This window comes from Dama dama, chromosome 14, assembly GCF_033118175.1.
Source record: "Dama dama isolate Ldn47 chromosome 14, ASM3311817v1, whole genome shotgun sequence".
NCBI classification, from domain to species: Eukaryota; Metazoa; Chordata; class Mammalia; order Artiodactyla; family Cervidae; genus Dama; species Dama dama.
In genome coordinates, this window is record NC_083694.1 from 44281397 (window position 1) to 44301810 (window position 20414).

Below are 20414 nucleotides of genomic sequence, written 5' to 3' on the forward strand. Positions count from 1 at the left end.
CTCTCTAACTGTGGGCCCTTGGCAAGAAAACCTTGTGGTGTTTCTTTGTTCCCTCTGGCTCCAGGGGAGGCCCCTTCCTTGCCTGTCCCCGGCTCCTTGGTGCTCCTTGGCTCACAGCTGTATCATTCATCTCTGCCTCTGTTGTCACAGGGCCTTCTTCCCTGGGTATCTCTTTGTGTCCAAATTTCCTCCTCTTATGAGGACCTCAGTCACTGGATTGGTGCCCACTCCACCCCAGGATGACCCTTTCTTAATTTAATCAATTGATTTGATTAATCTGCAAATGCCCTATTTCCAGCTAGGGTCACAGCACAGGTGCTGGGGGTTAGGACTCAGCTGTCTCCACCCTCTGGATCTGGGGGATGAAGAAGTTCATCCAGTGAAGCCTCAGGCCCTGTCTGGACCCCTGGGGGCCCCTGTCAGAGTCTGCTGATTGTCAAGTCACTGTTACCCACACGATCCTCTTGCAGCCAAGGTTAATGCCTGTCTGGAAAGTGGAGAGCCAAGATGCCAAACCCTGGGCTGCTCCCCCACCACCCCCTCCCTCCACCCCATGGCTAGGTTTGCCCTTAACAGCCCCCACCTAGGCACGGCTACGCCCGCTGGCAAGACATCCAGAACGACCCGAGATACATGATCCTCAACGAGCCCTTCAAGTCTGAGATCCACAAGGGCAACTATCTGGAGATGAAGAACAAGTTCCTGGCCCGCAGGTTCAAGGTCAGTCCTTGGCAGGGGCCAGAGGTTGAGGGTGACGGGGCCGCAAGAGGGTGGGTTATGGGAGGGCCTGGGGCAAAGAAACGAGCAAGCATTTCTTATACCCTGCCCGTATATCCGGGTGTGGGCCAGACCGTCCATGAAAGGGAATTGTTGAGTCAGTCAACCAACAGGTTCTGGCTCCTTGCTCTGGAGCCAGACCCTGCTGGGCGAGTGTCCCTGCTCTGGGTAATGGGTGCAGAGGATCCAGCTTGGAGAGGGCTCTGAGGGGTGGCCAAGAGGGTAGACAACAACTGGGTGGGGAGGGGCTGTGTTCCTTCCTTCCTTTTTTTTTTTTTTTCCTTCCTTCCTTTCTTTCAGAGCCCTGGCTGGTGGGAGTGGGTGCTGGTGGGGAGGCAGCCAGGCCAGCACTCAGTCCCTCCCCTCACCCTGACCCCCTCCCCCTGCCCCCACCAGTTGCTGGAGCAGGCGCTGGTCATTGAGGAACAGCTCCGGAGGGCCGCATACCTCAACATGACCCAGGACCCCAACCATCCCGCCATGGCCCTCAACGCCCGCCTGGCCGAGGTGGAGTGCCTTGCCGAGAGCCACCAGCACCTCTCCAAGGAGTCCCTCGCCGGGAACAAGCCTGCCAATGCTGTCCTGCACAAGGGTGAGTGAGCCCGTCCCCTGGAGATAGGCCCACACCTCGCTCCCGCCCAGTGATTCCTTGGCAGTAGGTGGGGACGTGGGGCTGAGGATAGGACATCAGCCCAGAGGGCACAGCCTCCAAACCAGATGGGACAGACTGTCACCCAGCCTCTGCTCTTACCTGTGGGGAAAGTGAGGCCCTTGCTTTTCTGGCCTTTTTCTGAAAGTCAGCACCATGTAGGCCCTGGGTAGGGGGGTAGGTGATATAGCAGAATATTAAGTTGTACAGATTTGTTTATTGAGCCCTGACAGTATGCTTTATTTCTATTTTTTAACTTCTTTTAGTGAAAGAGATAAGGACCCTTTAAAATTTTTTAGTTTTTATTGACATATAATTGATTTATAATGTTGTGTTACTTTCTGCTGTACAGTAAAGTGAATCAGTTATACATATGGATCTGACTCATTGGAAAAGACCCCGATGCTGGGAAAGATTGAGGGCAGGAGGTGAAGGGGCGGCAGAGGATGAGATGGTTAGATGGCATCACCAACTCAACGAACATGAGTCTGAGCAAACTCTGGGAGATAGTGAAGGACAGGGGAGCCTGAGCATGCTGTAGTCCATGAGGTCACAAAGAGTCAGACACAACTGAATGACTGAATGACCCTTTTTTAGATTCTTTTCCTATATAGGTCATTACAGAGTATTGAGCAGAGTTCCCTGTGCTGTATAGTAGGTCCTTATTGGTTATCTATTTAATCCTTTTTGAATATTTATTTGACCGTGCCAGGTCTTAGTTGCGGCGTGCAGGATCTTTTTTATGGACTCAAGCTGTGGTGTGTGGTCTCAAGAGTTGTGGTGGGAAAGCTTAGTTGCTCTGTGGCATGTGGGATCTTAGTTACCCGATCAAGGATTGAACCCACATCCCTTGCCTTGCAAGGTGGATTCTTAACCACTGGACCACCAGGGAAATCCTTATTTTATATATAGTACTGATATATGTCAATCCCAGTCTCCCAATTTATGGCAATATCTTTAAACACATTGTCCCTTTACTCTTTGTAATATTTTTAAGTGGTGAGGTTTCTTATCTGATTTTAAAGTTGGGGACATTGATGCTTAGAGAGTAATTGCCCAAGGTCTCCTGGGATTCAGACCTTTGACCCTTGCCATCCTAATCCTGAGAAAGTGCCCAGGCTGGTTAGGGGGAGGGTGAGCCAAGCTCACCCCGAGGGCCCTGGACTCTGTGGCCCTGGCCATTTGGGAGAAGTTTCTCGAGGTGTGGCCAGGGCTGCAGACCTCCCTGGGCGCCAGGAGGCTGGCCGAGGGTCCGGAGGGAAGCCCAGTGTTGGGTCAGAACTCCCGGCTGTCACCTCCGCAGCCCTCGGAGCCTGGGAGAAGCTGTTTGGAAAACTGGACTCTTGTCCAGCGGGCAGGTCTCTGATGTGTTGGCTGGGAGGGCTGAGTTGGGGGGCGCCCCCTGGCGTCCGCTGCGCGGCGTGCAAGTCACAAAGTAACACAACCTTGTTACTAAACACCGGCCTGGGCGTCCGCGTCCCAGCTTCTCCCCCTCCCTGCCTCCCTCCCCAGTCCTGAACCAGCTGGAGGAGCTGCTGAGTGACATGAAGGCGGACGTGACGCGCCTCCCCTCCATGCTGTCCCGCATCCCCCCGGTGGCCGCCCGCCTCCAGATGTCGGAGCGCAGCATCCTGAGCCGCCTGACCAACCGAGCCGGCGACCCCACCATCCAGCAGGTCAGGCTCGGCGCGCGCCCTGGGCCCCAGCCCCCCACGCAAGCACGTCCTGGGCGCCCTGGGGCGGGGCTCGGGCCGGTGCGGGACTTGGACCTTTAAACCTGAGTCCTTGCCTCCAGGGCGCTTTCGGCTCCTCCCAGATGTACAACAACAACTTTGGGCCCAACTTCCGGGGCCCTGGACCGGGAGGGATTGTCAACTACAACCAGATGCCCCTGGGGCCCTATGTGACCGGTAGGTGCCCGTCTGCTCCCCGGCGGCATGTGCAGGGGCGCCCGCGGGCCCCGCCCGCGTCCGCTGCCCCAGCGAGCCGAGCTTCCCTCTCTCTGCACAGATATCTAGCCGGCCCCGAGACCTCGCTCTGGTGCAGCGCTCCTTTCCAGCGGAGGTGAGGCCTCTCCAGGGGCTCCGCGGTCCCTCTCCCCTCCATGGCTGCACCAGTCAGTCCCTGCTCCCTGCGCGTATCCACAGTCCTGAGTCTGGGGGTCTCCGCTGCCTCTTGGGGCTCAGTGGGTCTTGCCCTTACCCTCTGGGGACCATCTTGCGGCCAGCGTGTCTTCCCAGGCTTGCAGACACTCCCCTGGGAGGCTGGGAGGTGGGACATGGGCAGGTACACGTGGGGATACTCTGTTGTGTACATGGGTGTGTCTGTGTGCACATATGCAGGGTGCTTGCATGTCTGTGGTAGTGAGTCAGGGACCATTGCCCCCAGCCTGGAACCCTTTTCTGCCTGCACTTTCCTGCTGGGTGGTGGGGGCCCTGGGACATCGCCCCCCTTCCCTGGTCACCCCACCTTGTGCCCAGGACCAGGAGGGTGGCTCAGGGTGTGTGTGTGGGTCAGTGTCACTGGCTGGGAGATGGTTTTATTCATGAGAAGCCACCAGTCCACTCTGGCCTCCTCCACCTGGCCGGCAGCCCCTGCTAAGCTGTCTGTCCTGGTAGAACCACTGCTTCAGGGTAGAGGCCCTGGGGTGGGGGTGATTTCCAGATGGGCCCTCCCTGCGGTCCCTACTTCCTATACTCCAGGTGTGGGAGGTCTGGGCTAGGAGCCCCTCTGGTCACAGTTGGCTGTGACAGGTGGCAGTGGTGGTCCTGGGTGTTGGGTGAACCCCCAATGGGGACGTGAGCACCCAGCTCTGTGACCCATGACCCACCTCTTGCAGCCACGCCTGCCGGGCCCCCTGCCTGACCCCCACAGGAGAGAAAAGCTGCCGCCTTTCTAGAGCCAGGCCACCCAAGGACAGAAGGGGAAACTGAGTCATGCCATTGCTGGGGACAAGACCCAGCCAGAAGTGCCACCTGCTCTTAATCCCAGTGTCCCCCACACCACCTTGGCCAGCTCTGCCAGGACGACTTCCTAGAAGAGATTTCATTTCTTTGTACATCTTTTTGCACTTTCCTATGAAGACTTGAACAAATTTGTCTTGATAAAAGTTGAGTGACGTGTGGAGGAGTCTGACCTGCAGCACTTAGGCCTCTCTCTGTGGACGGTCTCCAGACCCAAGGGAAGCCCTGGACTTGGCCCGGTGGAGGGGGATGCGGCGCCTGCCCTGGATGCACTCTGCGTGCCCCTCCCCCGTGTCCCGTCTGCACCGTGTGACTGCTTGTACTCTGACCCTGGCCCACCGGGGCCCCCCAGTGCCAGGTGGGTCAGGACTGGGGAGCCGCCTGGCCTTCAGCTAGAGACCTGGCTGGCGTCCAGGCCAGGCCAGGCTGCATCCTGCAAGGCTGGAGACCACAGGTAATGTGTTCTGTCTGTGGGGGAGAGGGCTCCGTCAGCACATGTCTGCCCCTGGCCAGCCTGTCTCGCAGGCCCCCTGGATTCTGTCGTCACCCGTGGAGGGTCTGCGGCCCCCGCCCTGCGTGGCAGGTCACGGCATGTGCTCCCCGGAGAGAAGAGACGGCAGGTGTCAGCCTGGGGGCTGCTGGGGCCTTGGTCTCTGGCCGCTGCGGGAAGGGGCTTACCCTCCCTCCCCGGGTGTGGCTGCTGTCCCAGCAGTGCTGAGCGTGGCCCCGGAGCCCCTGGTCTTGCCCTGTGCCCTGGGAGGCCCTTCACACCCATTCCCCATGTCGTCTTCTGGTGGCCGACACGGAGAAACCAGGCCAGCCGTCTCAGGCCTGTACTTATCCCTCCCCTGTCCCTGGAGAGGCCTCGATCCCGGCACTTGCCATCTGGGGCAGGCCCGTGACAGCCCTCACTGTGTTCTTCAAAGGTTTGGGGAAAGCTTGGAGGCAGGGGACTGGACCCATTGGCCTCTCCAGTCTTCCCAACTGGAGTGTCCCCAGCCTCCTGCCCTGTTTCCTGCCAGGAGCGGCCTGTTGGAATCCTGATCGCCTTCCACCCAGCTGGTGGTGCCCTCTGATGTCTCCAGTTCAGAGGAGCGGAGGGATGGGCCAGGACCTGGGTCCGTCCGTGTCTAATGTTCCCTCTGGCCCAGCCTCAGCCTGGAAGGGATTTCTGAACCTTGACCAGGGAGCCTTGACCTTCCTGGAGTGGAGCCCTGGTGCAGAATCCTGTCCAAGTGAGAGACAGGGTGGGCCTGGGGGGTGGGGCACCATGGGAGGCCTCTGTCAGCCTCCTGGCCAGGACTAGGGCCAGGATTTGAGGGTGTCTTGGGGACACGGGGCCATTGGCCAGCCCTCCCAGAGCCCTCATCTATAAATGGCTTTCCCCGAACCCCTAGAGGACTGGACCCCAAGGCCCCGTCTATCTCCAGGCTGACTGACCCTGGTACTGTGGGTGGAGGAATGGGAGGCAGCCTGAAAGTGGTACACGGGTGTACGTGTGGCAGGACACGTGTGGCAGCAGCTGACCTCGCCCTCCAGGAAGGGTTGGGTCACTCCTGCCCACTGTGGTTTTTCCAGTGCCACGTGGGCCTGTGTGTTCCTTGCAAAGGCTTTGGCTCAGGCCGTGGGCCGGGTGACCACCACGAGCCTCCCACCCAGGGCCCCATGACTGTCCTCCCAGGCCGGCGGTCAGTCCTGCGGCTGGGCTGGTGGGGAACATGGTGGACGGGTCCTGAGTGTCAGGGGGCACCTGGCGGAGGAGAGGAGTCTGCGTCCCCACTGCCCAACTCCAAGAGCGGGTGGTCCTTTCCCCGCCAGCCCTTGCTTTCCCCTCCTCCTCCATCTCCTCCCTAGGCCTCTGCCCTTTTCCATGACCAGCTGGAACCAGGCACCAGTGATCGGCCTAGCCATCTGCACTGCCTGGTCCAGGAAGGGCTCAGCTCTCCAAGACCAGCACCTGGGAGGCCTGGGAGGGGGGCTGCGGACAGCTGGGGAGTGGGTTTCTGGTTTTGGAGAGGAAAAAGGATCTAGAGAATGTTTTTTCTTGGTTTATCAGTTATCTCCCTCCCAGAGTTGTAGTGGAGTGTGGGGAGTGGGGCGTCCGTGCTCTTGGACATCTTCAGGCTGGTTTTGTTTTTGCTGTTGGCACAGTGGAGGTTGTTGTGCAAGCAGAAGCCCCAAAGTGCCAGCCCCATTTTTGCCACTTTATTATTTAGACCAGTGCTGAATAGGCTTTCTGTTGAACCATCTTTGGGCACAGTCTCGGACAGCATTGCCTCCTGGGCTCCCCGGTGACCACGGGAGTTTGGGTTGGACTGTGTCTGGGGTCCCCTCGCACACGCCCACCATGGAAACACAACCTGAGATCCCCCCCATGCACGGAGACCCTCCCTGCAAGCCGCCTTCAGAAGCTCCTTTGTTTTCTGCAAGTGATGACCATGGGTCCATCCTGCTGGTACTCATGACTGGTGCAGGCACCTGCCTCCTGCTGGCTGGGGGTCCCTTCCCAGGGTCCTCTGGGGGATCCCTGGCCCAGGTGGGGGGCCGACCGACTCTCACCCCATGGACACCTGCAGCCTTTGCTCCCAGTTATTGGGTCCCAGGGATGTTGAGGGCCTGAGGAGGTCGTGTAGAGGGTGGGCTCGGGAACCTCCAGAGTCGGGTGGCAGGAAGGAGCTTGGGTGGGAAGTGGGAGCTGAGGTTTTGGCCTGGCCACAACCCAGTGTACCCCCTCTGCACCTGCAGCTGTCCTCTGCTGATGACCTGTCTATTGAGGAAGCCGACCCCCACCCCAATTTTATATTTCTGGAAGTTTACAGGTTGTGGTGCATCAGCCCAAAGTCATTGGCTTGTGTTTTGGGATTTTTTTCTTAGTTTTCAGATTTTTTTTAAACAAAGTATTTTTTTAGGTGCGATAACCCAGAAAGGGCCCGTTGGGTGTGTGTGTGTCCTGAACCCCTGATACCGAGGTGGGAATCCGAGCCTCCTATGCTCCTCTGGGCCTGAGCAGGCGGGGAGGGTCCCACCTGCACTGCCCCCCTCCCCAGGCATCAGTGCGTGGGGGGGTGAGGGAGCAGAGCCCCACCCAGGCTGGCATCTGGCCCTGCTGAGAAGCGCCTGCCCCTTCCCCAGCACAAGCCCAGGCTGGCCAAGGGGCCGGGGCGCTGGGGCAAGTCGGGTCGGGGGGGTGGTCCCAGCCAGGAGCTGGAGCTGGAGGCTGAGCCCCTGTGCGTGGTGACCTATCCGGTCCTTGGGAGGATGTGTGGGAGGCTTGACAAGGACTGTACCCGACACCGTCCCCTTCACTTTGTACTCCGTGTGTATGTCTTGGTTTTCCGTGTTTTAATAAATCCTCTGGGAAAGGATTGAATCAGAGTGTTCTATCTTCTCACTGATCTAGGATGGGGGTGGGAAAGGATGTTGGGGGGAGGGGGTGTTGCCTGAAGCTACCTCCCGCCTGAGAAGACACGGCCACCCGCCACGCCCCATGAGGCTGGGGGGCTTACTGGGATGGGGGGCACCCGAGAAGGGGTGTTTAGGAGGGGTGGTGCCAGCCCCTCCCCCCTGCACCCTGAAATCACATTGCTTGGGAACACTGAGCCCCCAGAGGGGCCCGTAGGCCCCCCTGGACCCCGACCTCTCTGTCCCCAGGGGCCCAGCAGCCTGCCACCAATCTGTGGTGGCAAGAGAGACAGTGTTGGTGAGGGGGGCAAGCAGGGCATTCTCACCCCAAATCACCTGGGACAGACTTGGGTGCTTGGTCCCCAGTCTTTGCTTCTCCCCCCAGGGCCCATGTCTCCCAATCTCCCCTTGGCTCAAAGCTCAGGATTCGGTCTGCTGGCCTTCAAAGATACCTCCTCCCACTGCCCTCGACCCAGCCCTGACCCTGAATACCCTGCAAAGGAGAGGAGCAGACCCTGATGGGCTCGGGTTTTATTTTGTCATTCCATAAATACGGCGCTGTGTCTCCACTGAGTGTCATTGGAAGCGCGAGGCATACGGTGTTTCTGCCTGTCGGGGGCGGGGGGCGGTGATGCAGTTAGCTGAGGAGCCACAGTCATTAAAAAAAAAGGGGGGGGAGAGAAACAGCACATTATTTACACGGCCAGAGAGAACAGGAGACAGGGCAGACCCCTCTGTTGTTCTTGGGACCTCAGACTTGCTGTAGATTTGGGATGAAAAATGGTAGGGGCTGCATGTGTCCTTAGCAAGGAAGACTGGTCCCGCTCCCACGCAGACTGGGCCTTCTTCCCTGGGGGGGAACTCCCAAGGTGGACCCCTGGGGGCAAACTTTGCTTCCAGGGGAGGGTGAGAGGCTGGCTGGCAGATGGCTGGGGACTGCAGGGGGGCTTCTCCTCAACAGGGTAGGGTGAGGACGGCTGGCCTCAAACCCATGCCGAAGCCCAGGCTTCCCCTCCAGGGCCTGCCTTGGCCAAGCTCTTCATCTCCAGGCTCTCCCTGCTCTTGAGCCCCACTCCATCCCTTCCCCACTCCAGCCACCTCCCACTAAGTCTGGGGACTGCTCCTCAGCAAGCGGAGCCCCATCCTTCCACACCCACTTGCAGGGGGTGCAATGCAGAACTAGGCTGCAGACAGCACGCCAGGGTCTGGAACAGGCTTGGGACTTGGTGCTGGGCATCTTGGCCTTGGAAGAGCTTGGCCCTGAGAGCCCACGTCTCCCACTGGGCTTGTCCTTCCCAGATGTAAAGCTTGTGGGGTGGGGGCGGCAGGCCCAAACATGGGCCCAACAGCAAGCCCAGGTCCCTCTTCCATTGGTGGGTGGGCAGGGTGGTAGTGCTGTGGAGGGGGTCCAGCCAGACTCTCCAGGGAGGGGCAGGTGACCTGGCTCCTGAGCGTGGCAAGCTGTTGGGAAACTTGGGCTCTGCCTGGTGGACTATAGCATCTTGTCCTCGGAGCTAGGCCCCCCACCCATGTGATGGTGGCAACTCTGCTGGGACAGGCTTGTTCCCTCCTCACGCTCATTAGGGTGAAACTTGCAGGAGACTTGGTGAAGAAGACCCCCAGGGGCCTAGTCTACAAGGAGGGAGAAGGTTCTAGACTCCAGGGTCAGCACAAAGGTCTGGAGTGGAGGAAGTTGTTCTCCCCCCACCTTGTGGCTTTCCTAAAGTCAGTTTCCTGGGCCTCAGCTCTGCCAGGACTGGACGGCAGGCCTTTGGGAATAATGGCAGGGAGGTCCATGTCTGCCCAGGGGTGAGTGAGAATGTAGGGAGTGCCCAGGGTAGGAGTCACCCAGGCCCATACACAGAAGGCCAGTGCATTCACAGAGCCTGGCTCGGGTCCCCTGCACAGCCAGCAAAAGCTGGGGTGCCACTCAGGACCATGGGGGCTGGGCCTCTTGGCTGAGGGCCCCTCCCCTCCTCCTTCCCTGCAGCCCCAGGCCTGGCTGTAGAGGGGCTGACACTTCTGAAGGTCCTGCCCTCTGTTCTTGTGCCCAGCCTATTCCAGGCTGGGGTGTGGGGTGTGGAAAGGAATGATCAACCCAGCCATCCCTCCCTCTTCAGAGGCCATGTAAGGGTGTCCTGGGGGTAGAACTGCTGCTTAGCTGCCCTGGCAACAAGCTCTGAGCACCCCACCTGACCTGGTCTGAGCCCTTGCTGGGGATGCTGCTCCAGGGAGAGGCTACGGGGGTCTTCTCCTGGACTGTGGGTGGTTGCTGCCCAGGCCCTGGGCATGAAGCACAGAAAACCCCAGGGACCTTCCCTCACTGAAGGGTCCCAGAATGTCCTCTCTGCAGACCCCAAGGCCACCACCCCGGGCAGAGCAGAGGCTGGCCACCCCATGTGCGGTCAGCAGCCACAGTCCAGCGAAGCACACATGATCTTGGGGCCTTCCAGGGCAAGGACAGAGGGGCAATGGACTGGGCACCAGGTGGGGAGGGACCTGGGCTGGAGTCTGGGCACTGGGGCTCATCAATTGTGAGGATGAGGAAGCCAGTGGGGCGACGAGCTTGAAGTCAGACCCCTGACTTCCTGTGGGTCCCCCCTGGAGCAATCGAACCCCCTTGGATCCTTGCCTCTGCCAGCAAGAGTGGGGGTGGGCATCAAAGGACAGCTCTGAAGGCCCCTTGGAGACCCAACAGGGCAGGTGGTGTGCAGGAGGGGGTGTGGGAGAATCTGATGTCAGGCCCAATGACAGTACCTGGAGCCCTTGGCAAGAGGGGGGATGAGGGAGACCCCGGTGGGAGGCCACCCCAACCAGGGCCCAGCCGAGGGGCCACAGGAAGAGCCAGACCTGGCTTCCTCTTCCCCTCCCCAGTACCAGATGGGATTCTCGGCAGAGGAGAGGCCAGCTCTGCCAGCTCCCAGGCCCCAACGGGTCTCGGCCTGGCCTGGACTTGAGTCTCTGAGATGGGGCATGGCTAGGAGAAATGTCGTTTCTTGGTGGAAGATGAGCAGAGGCAGCAGGCTTGGGCGGGACGGCTCGAACGCCTTTGAATTGATGCCGACCCTCCGGCATGAATCTGACGTTAGTCCAGTGAAGCAGCGGGTACTGTGTGGCAGCGACTTTTGAGATCTTCTCCTGATGACATGTTGGTGCGTTGTTTTGTTTTTGATGCAAACCACACTCTTGGCTTCAAAATAGCTTAAGCGAGCAAACAGAGAGGCTAGGAGGGAGATGAAACTGTCCAGGCAAATGGTTGGGGGCTTCTTAGGATCTATAGTCCTTTTTGCTGTAGGGTTTATTGCCCAAAATACTATCAATCTCGTGGATGATGGAAGACGACAGTTTTGGAAGGACCTGTGTGCAAAGACGGGAGCTAGTCAGAATCAACCTGCAGGTGAGGTGATGTGTAATGGAGCAGGAAGTTATGGGGCCTTCCTGGCACAGACCCACCCCTCCCATGTCCTCCATACCTGCCTCTTGTCTGTAGAAAAACTTTAACCTAAGAATAATTTCAATTGGAGAAGTGAGAAAATGAAAAACAAAGAAAAGCAGTAAAACAGGACAAAATAATAATAGTGTGGCCATTAAACAAAGTCAGGGACCTTTTAGTTCTTCCTCAAGGGCTATAGATTGTATTCTGAGCCATGCCCTTTGAGCTCTTCTGTAGATACTAAAACTCCCATTAGGTGGAAGAAGTTAACAACATCATTACCAGACTGTAGCCATGACATGAACTGCTCCATCATGCACAATTCTGAGAACCAGCCTCAGGGAAATGGGAACAAACTGACCCTAGAACTGGAGATTGTGTGTGTGTGTGTGTTAGTCGCTCAGTCGTGTCTAACTCTTTGTGATCCCATGGACTGTGGGCCAGGGGATCAGGAAGATCCCCTGGAGGAAATGGCTACCCACTCCAGTATTTTTGCCTGGAGAATTCTATGGACAGAACTGAAGATTAATTGTGCTTGAAACAATTAAGATGACCCTGATTAACTCATGTTGATGTATGGCAGAAACTAACAATATTGTAAAGCAATTATCCTCCAATTGGAAAAAAAGATGACCCTGATCAGATGATCACATGATCAATTTCAAGATGATTGTTGGAGCTGACTGTGCTGTTCTGCTTGTAGCCACTCCTCAACCTGTGTACCCTGAAACTCCCCTTTGAAATCTCCTGCTCCCTTATTGACAAGGGGGAGTCTGTTTCGGGACAGGAGTCCACCTTCTCCCCGGGACTGCTGGCTTCCTCAATAAAGATGTCTTTCCTTTTACGTAACACTTATCTCTCAGTATTGGATTCTTGAATGATGAGCAGTCAAACCTCACTTCGGTAACAGGGGGACATTCTTCCAGCTATCTGCTGGCCCTGGCCTGTCCCACCCTCATTGTATGCAGCTTGTGGAGCAGAGGGGGCCTTGCTGCTTCTGTATTCCAGGTTTGGGGCAGAGGGAAGCCTGCCCTAGTCTAAGCTCTGCCCCTTGAATGGATGGACAGTGGCGGCATAAGTTGCAGACTTCAGGACCATAACATCTGATAATCCACACCCCCAAACTGCTTTTTCCAGCCCTCCTGAGAGCAACACCCCCCCTTCCAGGTGACAAACCCGTGGTTTGTCCCCAGGATCTGGCCCACTGTCCCACACCCTCACATCCAGTCTGTCAGCCAGTCCTGTCAGTCCACCTTCCAGAAATCCAGGACCCAACTAGCTGTCCATCTGTACCAAGGCCATCTCTCGCCCCCAGACTGTCATCAGTTTCCAGCAATCTCCCTGCTCCCCCTCCTGCTCCCCAACTCTTTCCTCCACTCAGCAGCCAGAGAGCGAGAGGCAGCCTTTTGAAATCTAAGTCACACTGCCCCTCCTCTGCTCCCAGCTCACTCGATCGTCGCCGAGGTCCTTAGAGGGCATGCAGTGCCCAGAGGACCTTTAGGGAAAGGTGCCCTTCTGCTGCGGGCCTCTGGCCTTGCTGCTGTCCTGGGCTTGTGCCTACCTTGCACCTTCACATCAGCCTGGATTGTATTTGTACCGCCCACTTCTCATCCTTCAAGCCTTTGCTCACAAGTCACTTTATCAACAAGGCTACCCTGTAGCCCCCTTTAACTGGGGTCCATGGTTCCCCCCTTCTCTGCCCCTACTGGATACCCCTGACCTTGCTCTAGGTCTCCTTTTCCAGAGTGCCCATCACCCTCTGACACACATTCTAATCTTACTCTTTGCATTTTCTGTTTTTTGTTTATCCAGATAAAAAGCCAGCCCTTCAAGAGCAAGGCTTTTATTGGTTCATTGCTGTAGCCCAGGTGCCTCGAACAGTGCCTGGTATGTAGTAGGTGCTCAATAAGTACATGCTGGACAGATGCCTGGCTGAGACCCTGAACTCTGTCCAGGGCCCGCAAGGCTGGCAGGCGCCACTCACCTGTATTGCTCCAATGTTCTCCATCAGCTGGTCTGCGCTGGAAGCACCCAGGAGCACGGAGCTGACCCCCTCATTCCTCAGGCACCAGGCTGGGGGCGGGCAGCAAGACCAGAGGTGAGGAAGGCACCCCCACACAGGGCCCTCTCTGGTTCTGTCCTACCCATGATGGGGCCAGAGAGACCCAGCCTCTCAGGCATAGGACTGAGGGTGCCCCAGAAGGGCCCTGGCAAGCCAGGGGCTCAGCAGCGCTGGCACCAGCTGCCCCCAGTGGAGAGATGGCCCAAGTGCTCAGGGACCCCCTCATCCCCTCCCCATGAATATGGGAGCCCATTACCCACGGCTGGCTGATGGAGGGGGTGGCCCAGGCACTCAGGGATTCTTGATATTTTTCTGGGGACCCTGGTCCTGCCCTGCGCCCCAGCCCTCTTACCGATGGCCAGCTGGGGGAGGGTGCAGCCCAGGCGCTCGGCGATGGCCTGCAGTTCCTTCAGCTTGGCCTGTTGGCGCCGGCCCTCCTCACTCAGGATCTTGTCCTTCAGCCACTGGTAGCCCTGGTTGTGGGATGTGGGGAGAGCACAGCCCATGGGTGAGGGCAGGTCACCTGGGCCACTGTATGCACGGCACAAATGACGATCTGTGCTGGGGTGGCACCCCCTGGCCCTGATGCTGTAGTCCAGACCCAGGCAGGTGGAAGGATGGGGGCCACTGCATTTGAAGGCTGCTGTCTGAGGGGAAGCTGAGGCTGGGCCCATGAGCTTGGACAAGGAGGTGGACAAACTGATCTTCCCTTCTTCTGAGAGGCTGGGCGGCCCAGGAGGTGTGCCCACAGCAAGGTCAGGGAGCCGTCTGGGAGGCTTCTGTGGTTTGCGGAGAAATGGGGGAGGCAGGCCATCCCGATCCCTAGGGCTGGGGGCTCCAGTGTTCGCTCTGTCCTGGCCTGGGCAGGCCTTTCTCTGCCTGCTCCTTGTCCGCCAAACCCTTCAGTCTGGGGACCCTCTGAGTCCCCACTCTGAGGTGTATGTGTTGGGTGTTCACTTGTCCTGGGGGCACCTCTGAGGGATACTGAAGAAATTCCGCAGCCCTCCACCCAGAGGTTCAATGATGGGCCAGAAGAGTGTAGGGGTGTCTATAGGGGAGGAGGCATCTGAAAGGGAACACGCAGCCCTGGCCCAGGTTGTGAGTGTTGAACTTGGGGCCAGGGCAGGGGAGCGGGGGAGTGAGGGCAGCCGGCAGATGTCCCACAGATGGTCAGCCTTTCTAGACATGGGGTCAGGCCAGCTGGGGGATCCAAGTTCCCACGCCTGGAACCGCTCCGCAGACAGTGGCCCAGGGAAGGTGTCCAGCCCCAAAGGCTCCATCCCTCCAAAATGCCTGTCCCTGCCTGTCACCTCCCCCAGCCCCCGCCTCTGCTTCACCTTTAAAGAGGCTCTAGAGTAGGGCGGGATGCCACTGTCGTACTTTCCGGAAACGATGCCGCAGGCCAGAGGGGACCAGGTCATGGCGCCCACTCCTGGGAGAGGAGAGCGGGGAGAGGTCAGGCCCAGGGCCCCGAGAAGGAGCAGGGAGCAGGGAAAGGGGCGTGGCAGAAGAGAGCGGGGATGGCTGGGCAGGACGAGGCCGAGCAGCAGGGCGTGAGAGGGGCGGGGCCGTGGCGGAAGGGGGCGGGGCTGGGGAGGTATGGGGGGAAGACTGGGGATAAGATTGGAGCAGGGCTGGGGGGCGGGGCGATGGAGAGGAGAGGGGCGGGGCGAGGGCGGGGCGAGGGCGGGGAAACCCACCTATCTTGTGGAAGAGCTCCGGCAGCTGCACCTCTACCTTCTCCCGCTGGAACATGTGGTACTCCGCCTGCTCGCAGATGGGCGGGATCAGGTTGAACTGCCGGGCCACGGAGTAGGCCTCCTGTGGAAGCAAAGAGGGGCACCGATGGTGTCTGCGGGCCAGCCGATCTGGGGGCCCTCTTGAGTAGCAGGGAGAAGGCATAAAGGCATCTCCAGGAAACTGGCTAGCCCGCCTGCCCCCTGCCCGCTCCTCAGCTTCCCTGGAAGACTGTTAGGCTCCCCCTCCATGTACTGAGAACACCGGGTCGGCTATTGAACCCCGAGGACGAAGGGCTTTGGGGGAAAAGCAGGACTCTGTAGTGAGGCTTAGGTTCTGGCACTTACTGGCGGGTGGCCTTGGGCAAGGGGCTCACCCTTCTGTGACTCAGCTTCCCCATCTGTCATGTGTTGCCCGCTCTCAGGACAGAGCCTGCTTGTTACTGATTTTATCATTATTGTCAGTCTAGGGCCGGGACCCAGAACGACAGCAGGGGCAAGAAATGCTAGGTCAGGACGGGAGAGTGGCCGGCATCAGCCCAGTTCTGGGACTCTGAGGCCAAGGCCTCCACTCTTCAGACTGAATGGGCATGAGCTCAGAGGCAGAAGCCCATCTGCCAGTCTGAGAGGCCCTTTCCCGTTTAGCTTGAGACTCAGCTTTCACATCTGTAAAGTGGGTATGAGATCCTGACACCTCAGTGAGTTCTGCACTGCGTCCAGGCAGCTTCAGAAAAATGCCAAATGATACGAAAGTCACAGATGCCAAAGGCTGATTAATACCATAGGATTCTTGAGTTGTATTCAACTTGAAGATCCTGATTAATTTTTTTTTTTGGATGAACCAGAAATCTGGGACTCACTAGGGGAGAAACTCCCCTCTGAGGCATGCCAAGATGTGGGAAATTCTGGGAGGTGGGGCATGGGAAGGGCTGGGATGGGGAGGAGGCCTGGAGCTGAGGGTGAGGGAGTCAGCCTGAGAGCTAGTCTGAGAAGATGCAGTCCCCAGGCCTCTGCCCTCCCCCCACCAACCAGCTGTCTGCCTCTGGGGAGCTGCTCTGCCAACCATTCTGGCATACCCCAGGAATATTATAAAATGTCTTTTACCCTCAGCTTCTGATGGCTCCCATGGAGGGAAATTACAAGGAAGGGGATGCCTTCCTGAAAGTGTGGGTGAGGGAGAAACATCATGGATTATGAGATGGAAGCTCAGGCTCTGAGCTGCACGGCCTGGGGCACCCATCATTTGGTGTGAGCTTGGGCATGTTACTTAACCTCTCTGTGCCTCAGTGGCCATATGTGAGAAACGGTGACAGCAGCACTTACCTCATAGGCTGTAGGATGAAATGGGAGTTAGTCCGCACGAAGCCCTCAAATCTAACGGCACCTGGAACACTGCGGGAGCTCAGCCTAGTGGCTGGCACTGTCAGCACTGCTGGGTGCTGGCTGAGCTCCAGGATCCCTGCTAAAAGCTTCACCTCTGACCTCTCAGATAATCCTCACACAGCCTCATGACAGTAGGTCATCCTAGCAGTCTTGTTCTACAGGTGGGGAAACCAAGGCTCAGAGAGCTGAAGCCATCGGTCCGGGGCCACACAGTGCTGGGATTTAAGCCCAGAGTCCCGTCTGCAAAGTCTGCAGACATCAGTGCCACAAGTCACCATACTGACCCTCCTCTTGGTACCCAGTAGTCTCTGCGTTAGGGACCAACGGCACCAAACCTGCCAGAGCCGCAGGGTCGTCACCGGGAGCCCAGCCCCTGGATGCACACACACCGAGAGGTCACATTACCATGATCTCCATGGAGCTCCAGCGCGATGTGCCCCAGTACATGGCCATCCCCTGGTTAATGACGTGAGTCATGGCGCGCACCGTCTCTGTCAGGAGAGAAGGGGAAACTGCAGGTTGGGGGGATGACTGAGGGCACAGGGCCCCATCTGGGGACATTCTGCAAAAAAAAAAAAAAAAAGGCCAGGAGCAGGGAGAGGATGCTGCCAGGACAGCTTGTAAGCAGTGTGCTTCCTGGCTCCAGAGGCGTGGGTGGCCGGGGTTTTCTGGGATGACGGAAAAAAGTGAGCTGCTTTCCAAGAAGCTGATCTTGAAAACAGTGTCCCCAGATAGTTACAGGCCTTATGGAATGTTTGAAAATATGGGTTATGGATGGATTGAGATGTTTCTATGGCAGCTTAGAGGGATGAAGGAAAGGTGAGGTCAAAGAATGTGACTCTGGACTCTAGAATGGGGGGCATTCGCTAGTATGGGCAAGATTTGGGGACTCTTGTTGCTCAGGAAGAACCAGATAAACAAATTAAGGTTATGATCAGATTGACAGGCGGCAACAGGAAATAAACTCAATTTTTGCCCTTCTCTAGTATTCTGAAAGCGTTAGTTGCTCAGTCATGTCCAACTCTTTGCAACTCTATTCACTGTAGACTGCCAAGCTCCTCTGTCCACGGGATTCTCCAGGCAAGAATACTGGAGTGTGTTGCCATTCCCTTCTCCAGGGGATCTTCCTGGCTCAGGGATCGAAGCTGGGTCTCCTGCATTGCAGGCAGATTCTTTATTGTCTGAGCCACCTACTGGGGCTACTCCAGACTGTCACTGGGATCTGGAGAACTGAATGTAGAGGTAATAACAGTGTCTGTCCCAACAAAGGGCAGGGTAGGGGCCCTGGCTGGTCCCAGAGGGTGGGGCAGTAGGGCGGAGTTCCCCTCATGTCCAAGAGAGCCAGCAGGAAACATGGAAAGCCCCCTGTGGACTATGCCCCGGCTTCTCAAACCAGTCACTATCCAGCAAGGGACCCTCTCCCTATCTCCACTGTGACAGATTTTTCTTCAGTTCAAAAGAAGTTTTTCTGAGAAATAAAAATCTGCCAGAGTCGCCCCTAGGCTGCTTCAGCCCCAGGGGGATGCTATGGTCTTTACAACTGAACTTGGCCTCAAATTTTAAAATTTCAGATGTCTCTCTCTCAGCTTTGCTAAGGGTAGCAGGCTACCCATCAGGCTTTTCTCAGATCCCACACATAGTGCTTGCACGTAAGACTGCCCAGGGTAGTCCCAGAATTTCAGCTGAAGAATGAGTGTTTCCCAAAATGGACACTGCTCCTTGAAAATCCCACCTCTCCTGAAGTGGCCACAGATGTCGGGAAGCTGAGGTCCCTGAAGATAGCATGGGTGGAAGGAAGGAAGAAAGGAGGATGCAGGTCCTTTCTGAGGGCTCCACCTTGGAAGGCCCCAGTCCCACGGGGACAGTCTCTGGCAGAGTGGTACCTCTCTTTTGGGGTGTCTCTTCCACCCATTCTCGGTCCCTGAGTGCCCCTTTGCCAAGGTCCCCTTTTTCAGGAGAAAACTAATGTAGCTGGGACTTCTGGGGTGGTGGTCTCGGTGGCCTCGCCCAGGACCCCTGAAAAATTATACCTCAGCTTCCAGGTCTGTATGCCAAGTCCTGCCCTCTTTTTCCTTCCAAGGTTGGGGCCTGGTTCCTCTCCACCCATCCCAGGGAGGAAGTCTGGCAGGGAAGCCCCCTGCCCATGGGCTATGAGCAGGCCACCACTTTAATGGCCAACACTATTCGACATGAAGAGCAGCACTTGGTTGCAAGGTTGAGGGTTCCAGGAAGGCACTTGCCCACATTCGAGCCCTGAGCCCAGGCTGTCAGCCCGGCCGTCCTTGTCGGGTTCTTTAGAAACAGCCTTGGGGGGACTTGTGACCATGCAGCGTGATCACCCGAGTCTTCAGCCAAGGCTCAGGCCCACATGCTGGAGTTGGGGAAGCAGACAACACCCCGTTCACCAGCCTGGCTTCCTCGAGCACAGCTATCTCCCTTCCATGCAGAGAGGAGGGTCCAGCGGGAGACTGGGGGCCAGGGTGGTGTGCAAGCCTGCGGCTGGCCTGGGAGGGAAGGGGTCCTGGGCAAATGCTGCTGGCTACCTTGAGGGTCTATGGCCTTGGCAGGCTGGGCATGGAGCCCGTGCACAGGAGCATGGCCCTTGTGCTTCTGCCTAAGCTGGGTGTCATGACACCAGAAACGGACAATTAGGGATGACTGTCTACCTCAATATTTAATGCTGTTGAATAGAAGCAGGAGGACCAAATTCTTCCAGCTGCTGCCAAAACCCAGGGCATCTCCTGCTGTGTCACAAATAATACATGGGAGGGGTTGGGTGGCAGTGCCAGCTGGCAGGCGGGAGCCCTTCCATTGTGGGATGCAGCCCAGCTTCCAGGGAGACCAAAGTCTGCCCTTGGTGTGGGGGCGCCCAGGGTCCTTTAGTTTAGGGCAGGGCAGAGACCACTGCCTGGCCAGAGGCTGCCCCGGATGTCAGAGTTTCCCCAGCTCATGCAGGTATTCTTCAGGAGAAAAATGATTGTATTTCAATGGCGAGCTCTGACCACATTGCATGGGGTGAGAGTAACAGGTGGCCCAGCCTGCCCAGGGTGGAGGTGGAGCAGCTGGTACCTGGTCCTTTTGTTTTTGATTGAGGTGGGGGCTTAGCAAATTGGACTATGGAGAAGATACAATCTGCCGGGGGCCAATGTTCTGAGGTCCCCAGTGTGTTCACTCCTCTGGAAACCTGGTCTCCCCAGCCCTCTCCCAGACCATCCGGGGTCAAGGTGTCAGGCACTGATCACAGCATCCCCAAATCAAGAGGAAGCCCCCTTGGATCACGGATCATGGTGATGCAAGGCGGGGCAAGGAGGGGGGCGTGCATGCATGGGAGGGAGGATGGGAGGAAAGAGGTGACAGCATAGATGGGGATGGGAGGGGGGGTGGCGGGGGTCCGCTCTGCTTTGCTTTTCTTCACTTGCAAGATGTTCCCATAAGGCACTTATTTCTCCTTTGTGCATTTTATGGAGAAGTTTTGTCATGGGGGCAGGAAGAGAGTTGTGTAAATAAAAACACTGTCTCATAAAATGCAACTCAGACACAGAGGTCAGTGGTCGGGCCGAGGGTACTGTGTACCTTCTATGATGAAAGTCCTTGACTTGGAGGAACTAAATGGATCCCCTGGTGATAAAAGAAAGATCGAAAGAGACCAGAGTTCACAGCTGTGGGAATGCTGAGGGGCGCAGTCTGACAAAGGGCATGGGGACGCAGGCTCAAATCACTTTTTGTAGACTACTGGTTTGGATAACAGACACACACACACACACACACACACGCACACATATACACATGCATGGGTGCATGTATATATACAAACAAATGAAGAAAAAGTAACTTGAATGTAACTGAATTTTCCAAGACCCTGAAGCAGCGAAGCACAAATGAGAAGATGCCCAAAGCAGAGAGTTGGAGGAGATAGGAGGGACTGAGACTATAGGAGTCAAAGAATAAATAAGCGCCCAAGAAACCAAAACTGCTTTTCAAAGCACTGCACGTTTCTTTTCCTCCTCTA

General features: G+C 57.2%; 2 protein-coding genes across 4 annotated transcripts in view; one reads left to right on the plus strand and one right to left on the minus strand.

Annotated features, from left to right (window-relative positions):
- The window catches only part of CHD5 (chromodomain helicase DNA binding protein 5), a 68231-nt gene extending 60492 nt beyond the window's left edge, over positions 1–7739 (plus strand). The window contains exons 37-42 of the mRNA XM_061160527.1: positions 588–720; positions 1174–1369; positions 2939–3102; positions 3222–3336; positions 3437–3490; positions 4266–7739. Coding sequence (XP_061016510.1) covers positions 588–720; positions 1174–1369; positions 2939–3102; positions 3222–3336; positions 3437–3444 — 616 coding nt within the window. The 3' untranslated portion in view covers positions 3445–3490; positions 4266–7739. The remainder of the gene's footprint in view (positions 1–587; positions 721–1173; positions 1370–2938; positions 3103–3221; positions 3337–3436; positions 3491–4265) is intronic.
- Positions 7740–8307: 568 nt separating this feature from the next.
- Positions 8308–20414, minus strand: part of KCNAB2 (potassium voltage-gated channel subfamily A regulatory beta subunit 2) — a 95296-nt gene continuing 83189 nt past the window's right edge. For all 3 annotated transcript variants that reach the window (XM_061160529.1, XM_061160530.1, XM_061160528.1), the window contains 6 exons: positions 16811–16896; positions 14987–15107; positions 14624–14718; positions 13639–13759; positions 13209–13297; positions 8308–11148 (listed from right to left, as the gene is read on the minus strand). In XM_061160529.1, coding sequence (XP_061016512.1) covers positions 11059–11148; positions 13209–13297; positions 13639–13759; positions 14624–14718; positions 14987–15107; positions 16811–16896 — 602 coding nt within the window. In that variant the 3' untranslated portion in view covers positions 8308–11058. The remainder of the gene's footprint in view (positions 11149–13208; positions 13298–13638; positions 13760–14623; positions 14719–14986; positions 15108–16810; positions 16897–20414) is intronic.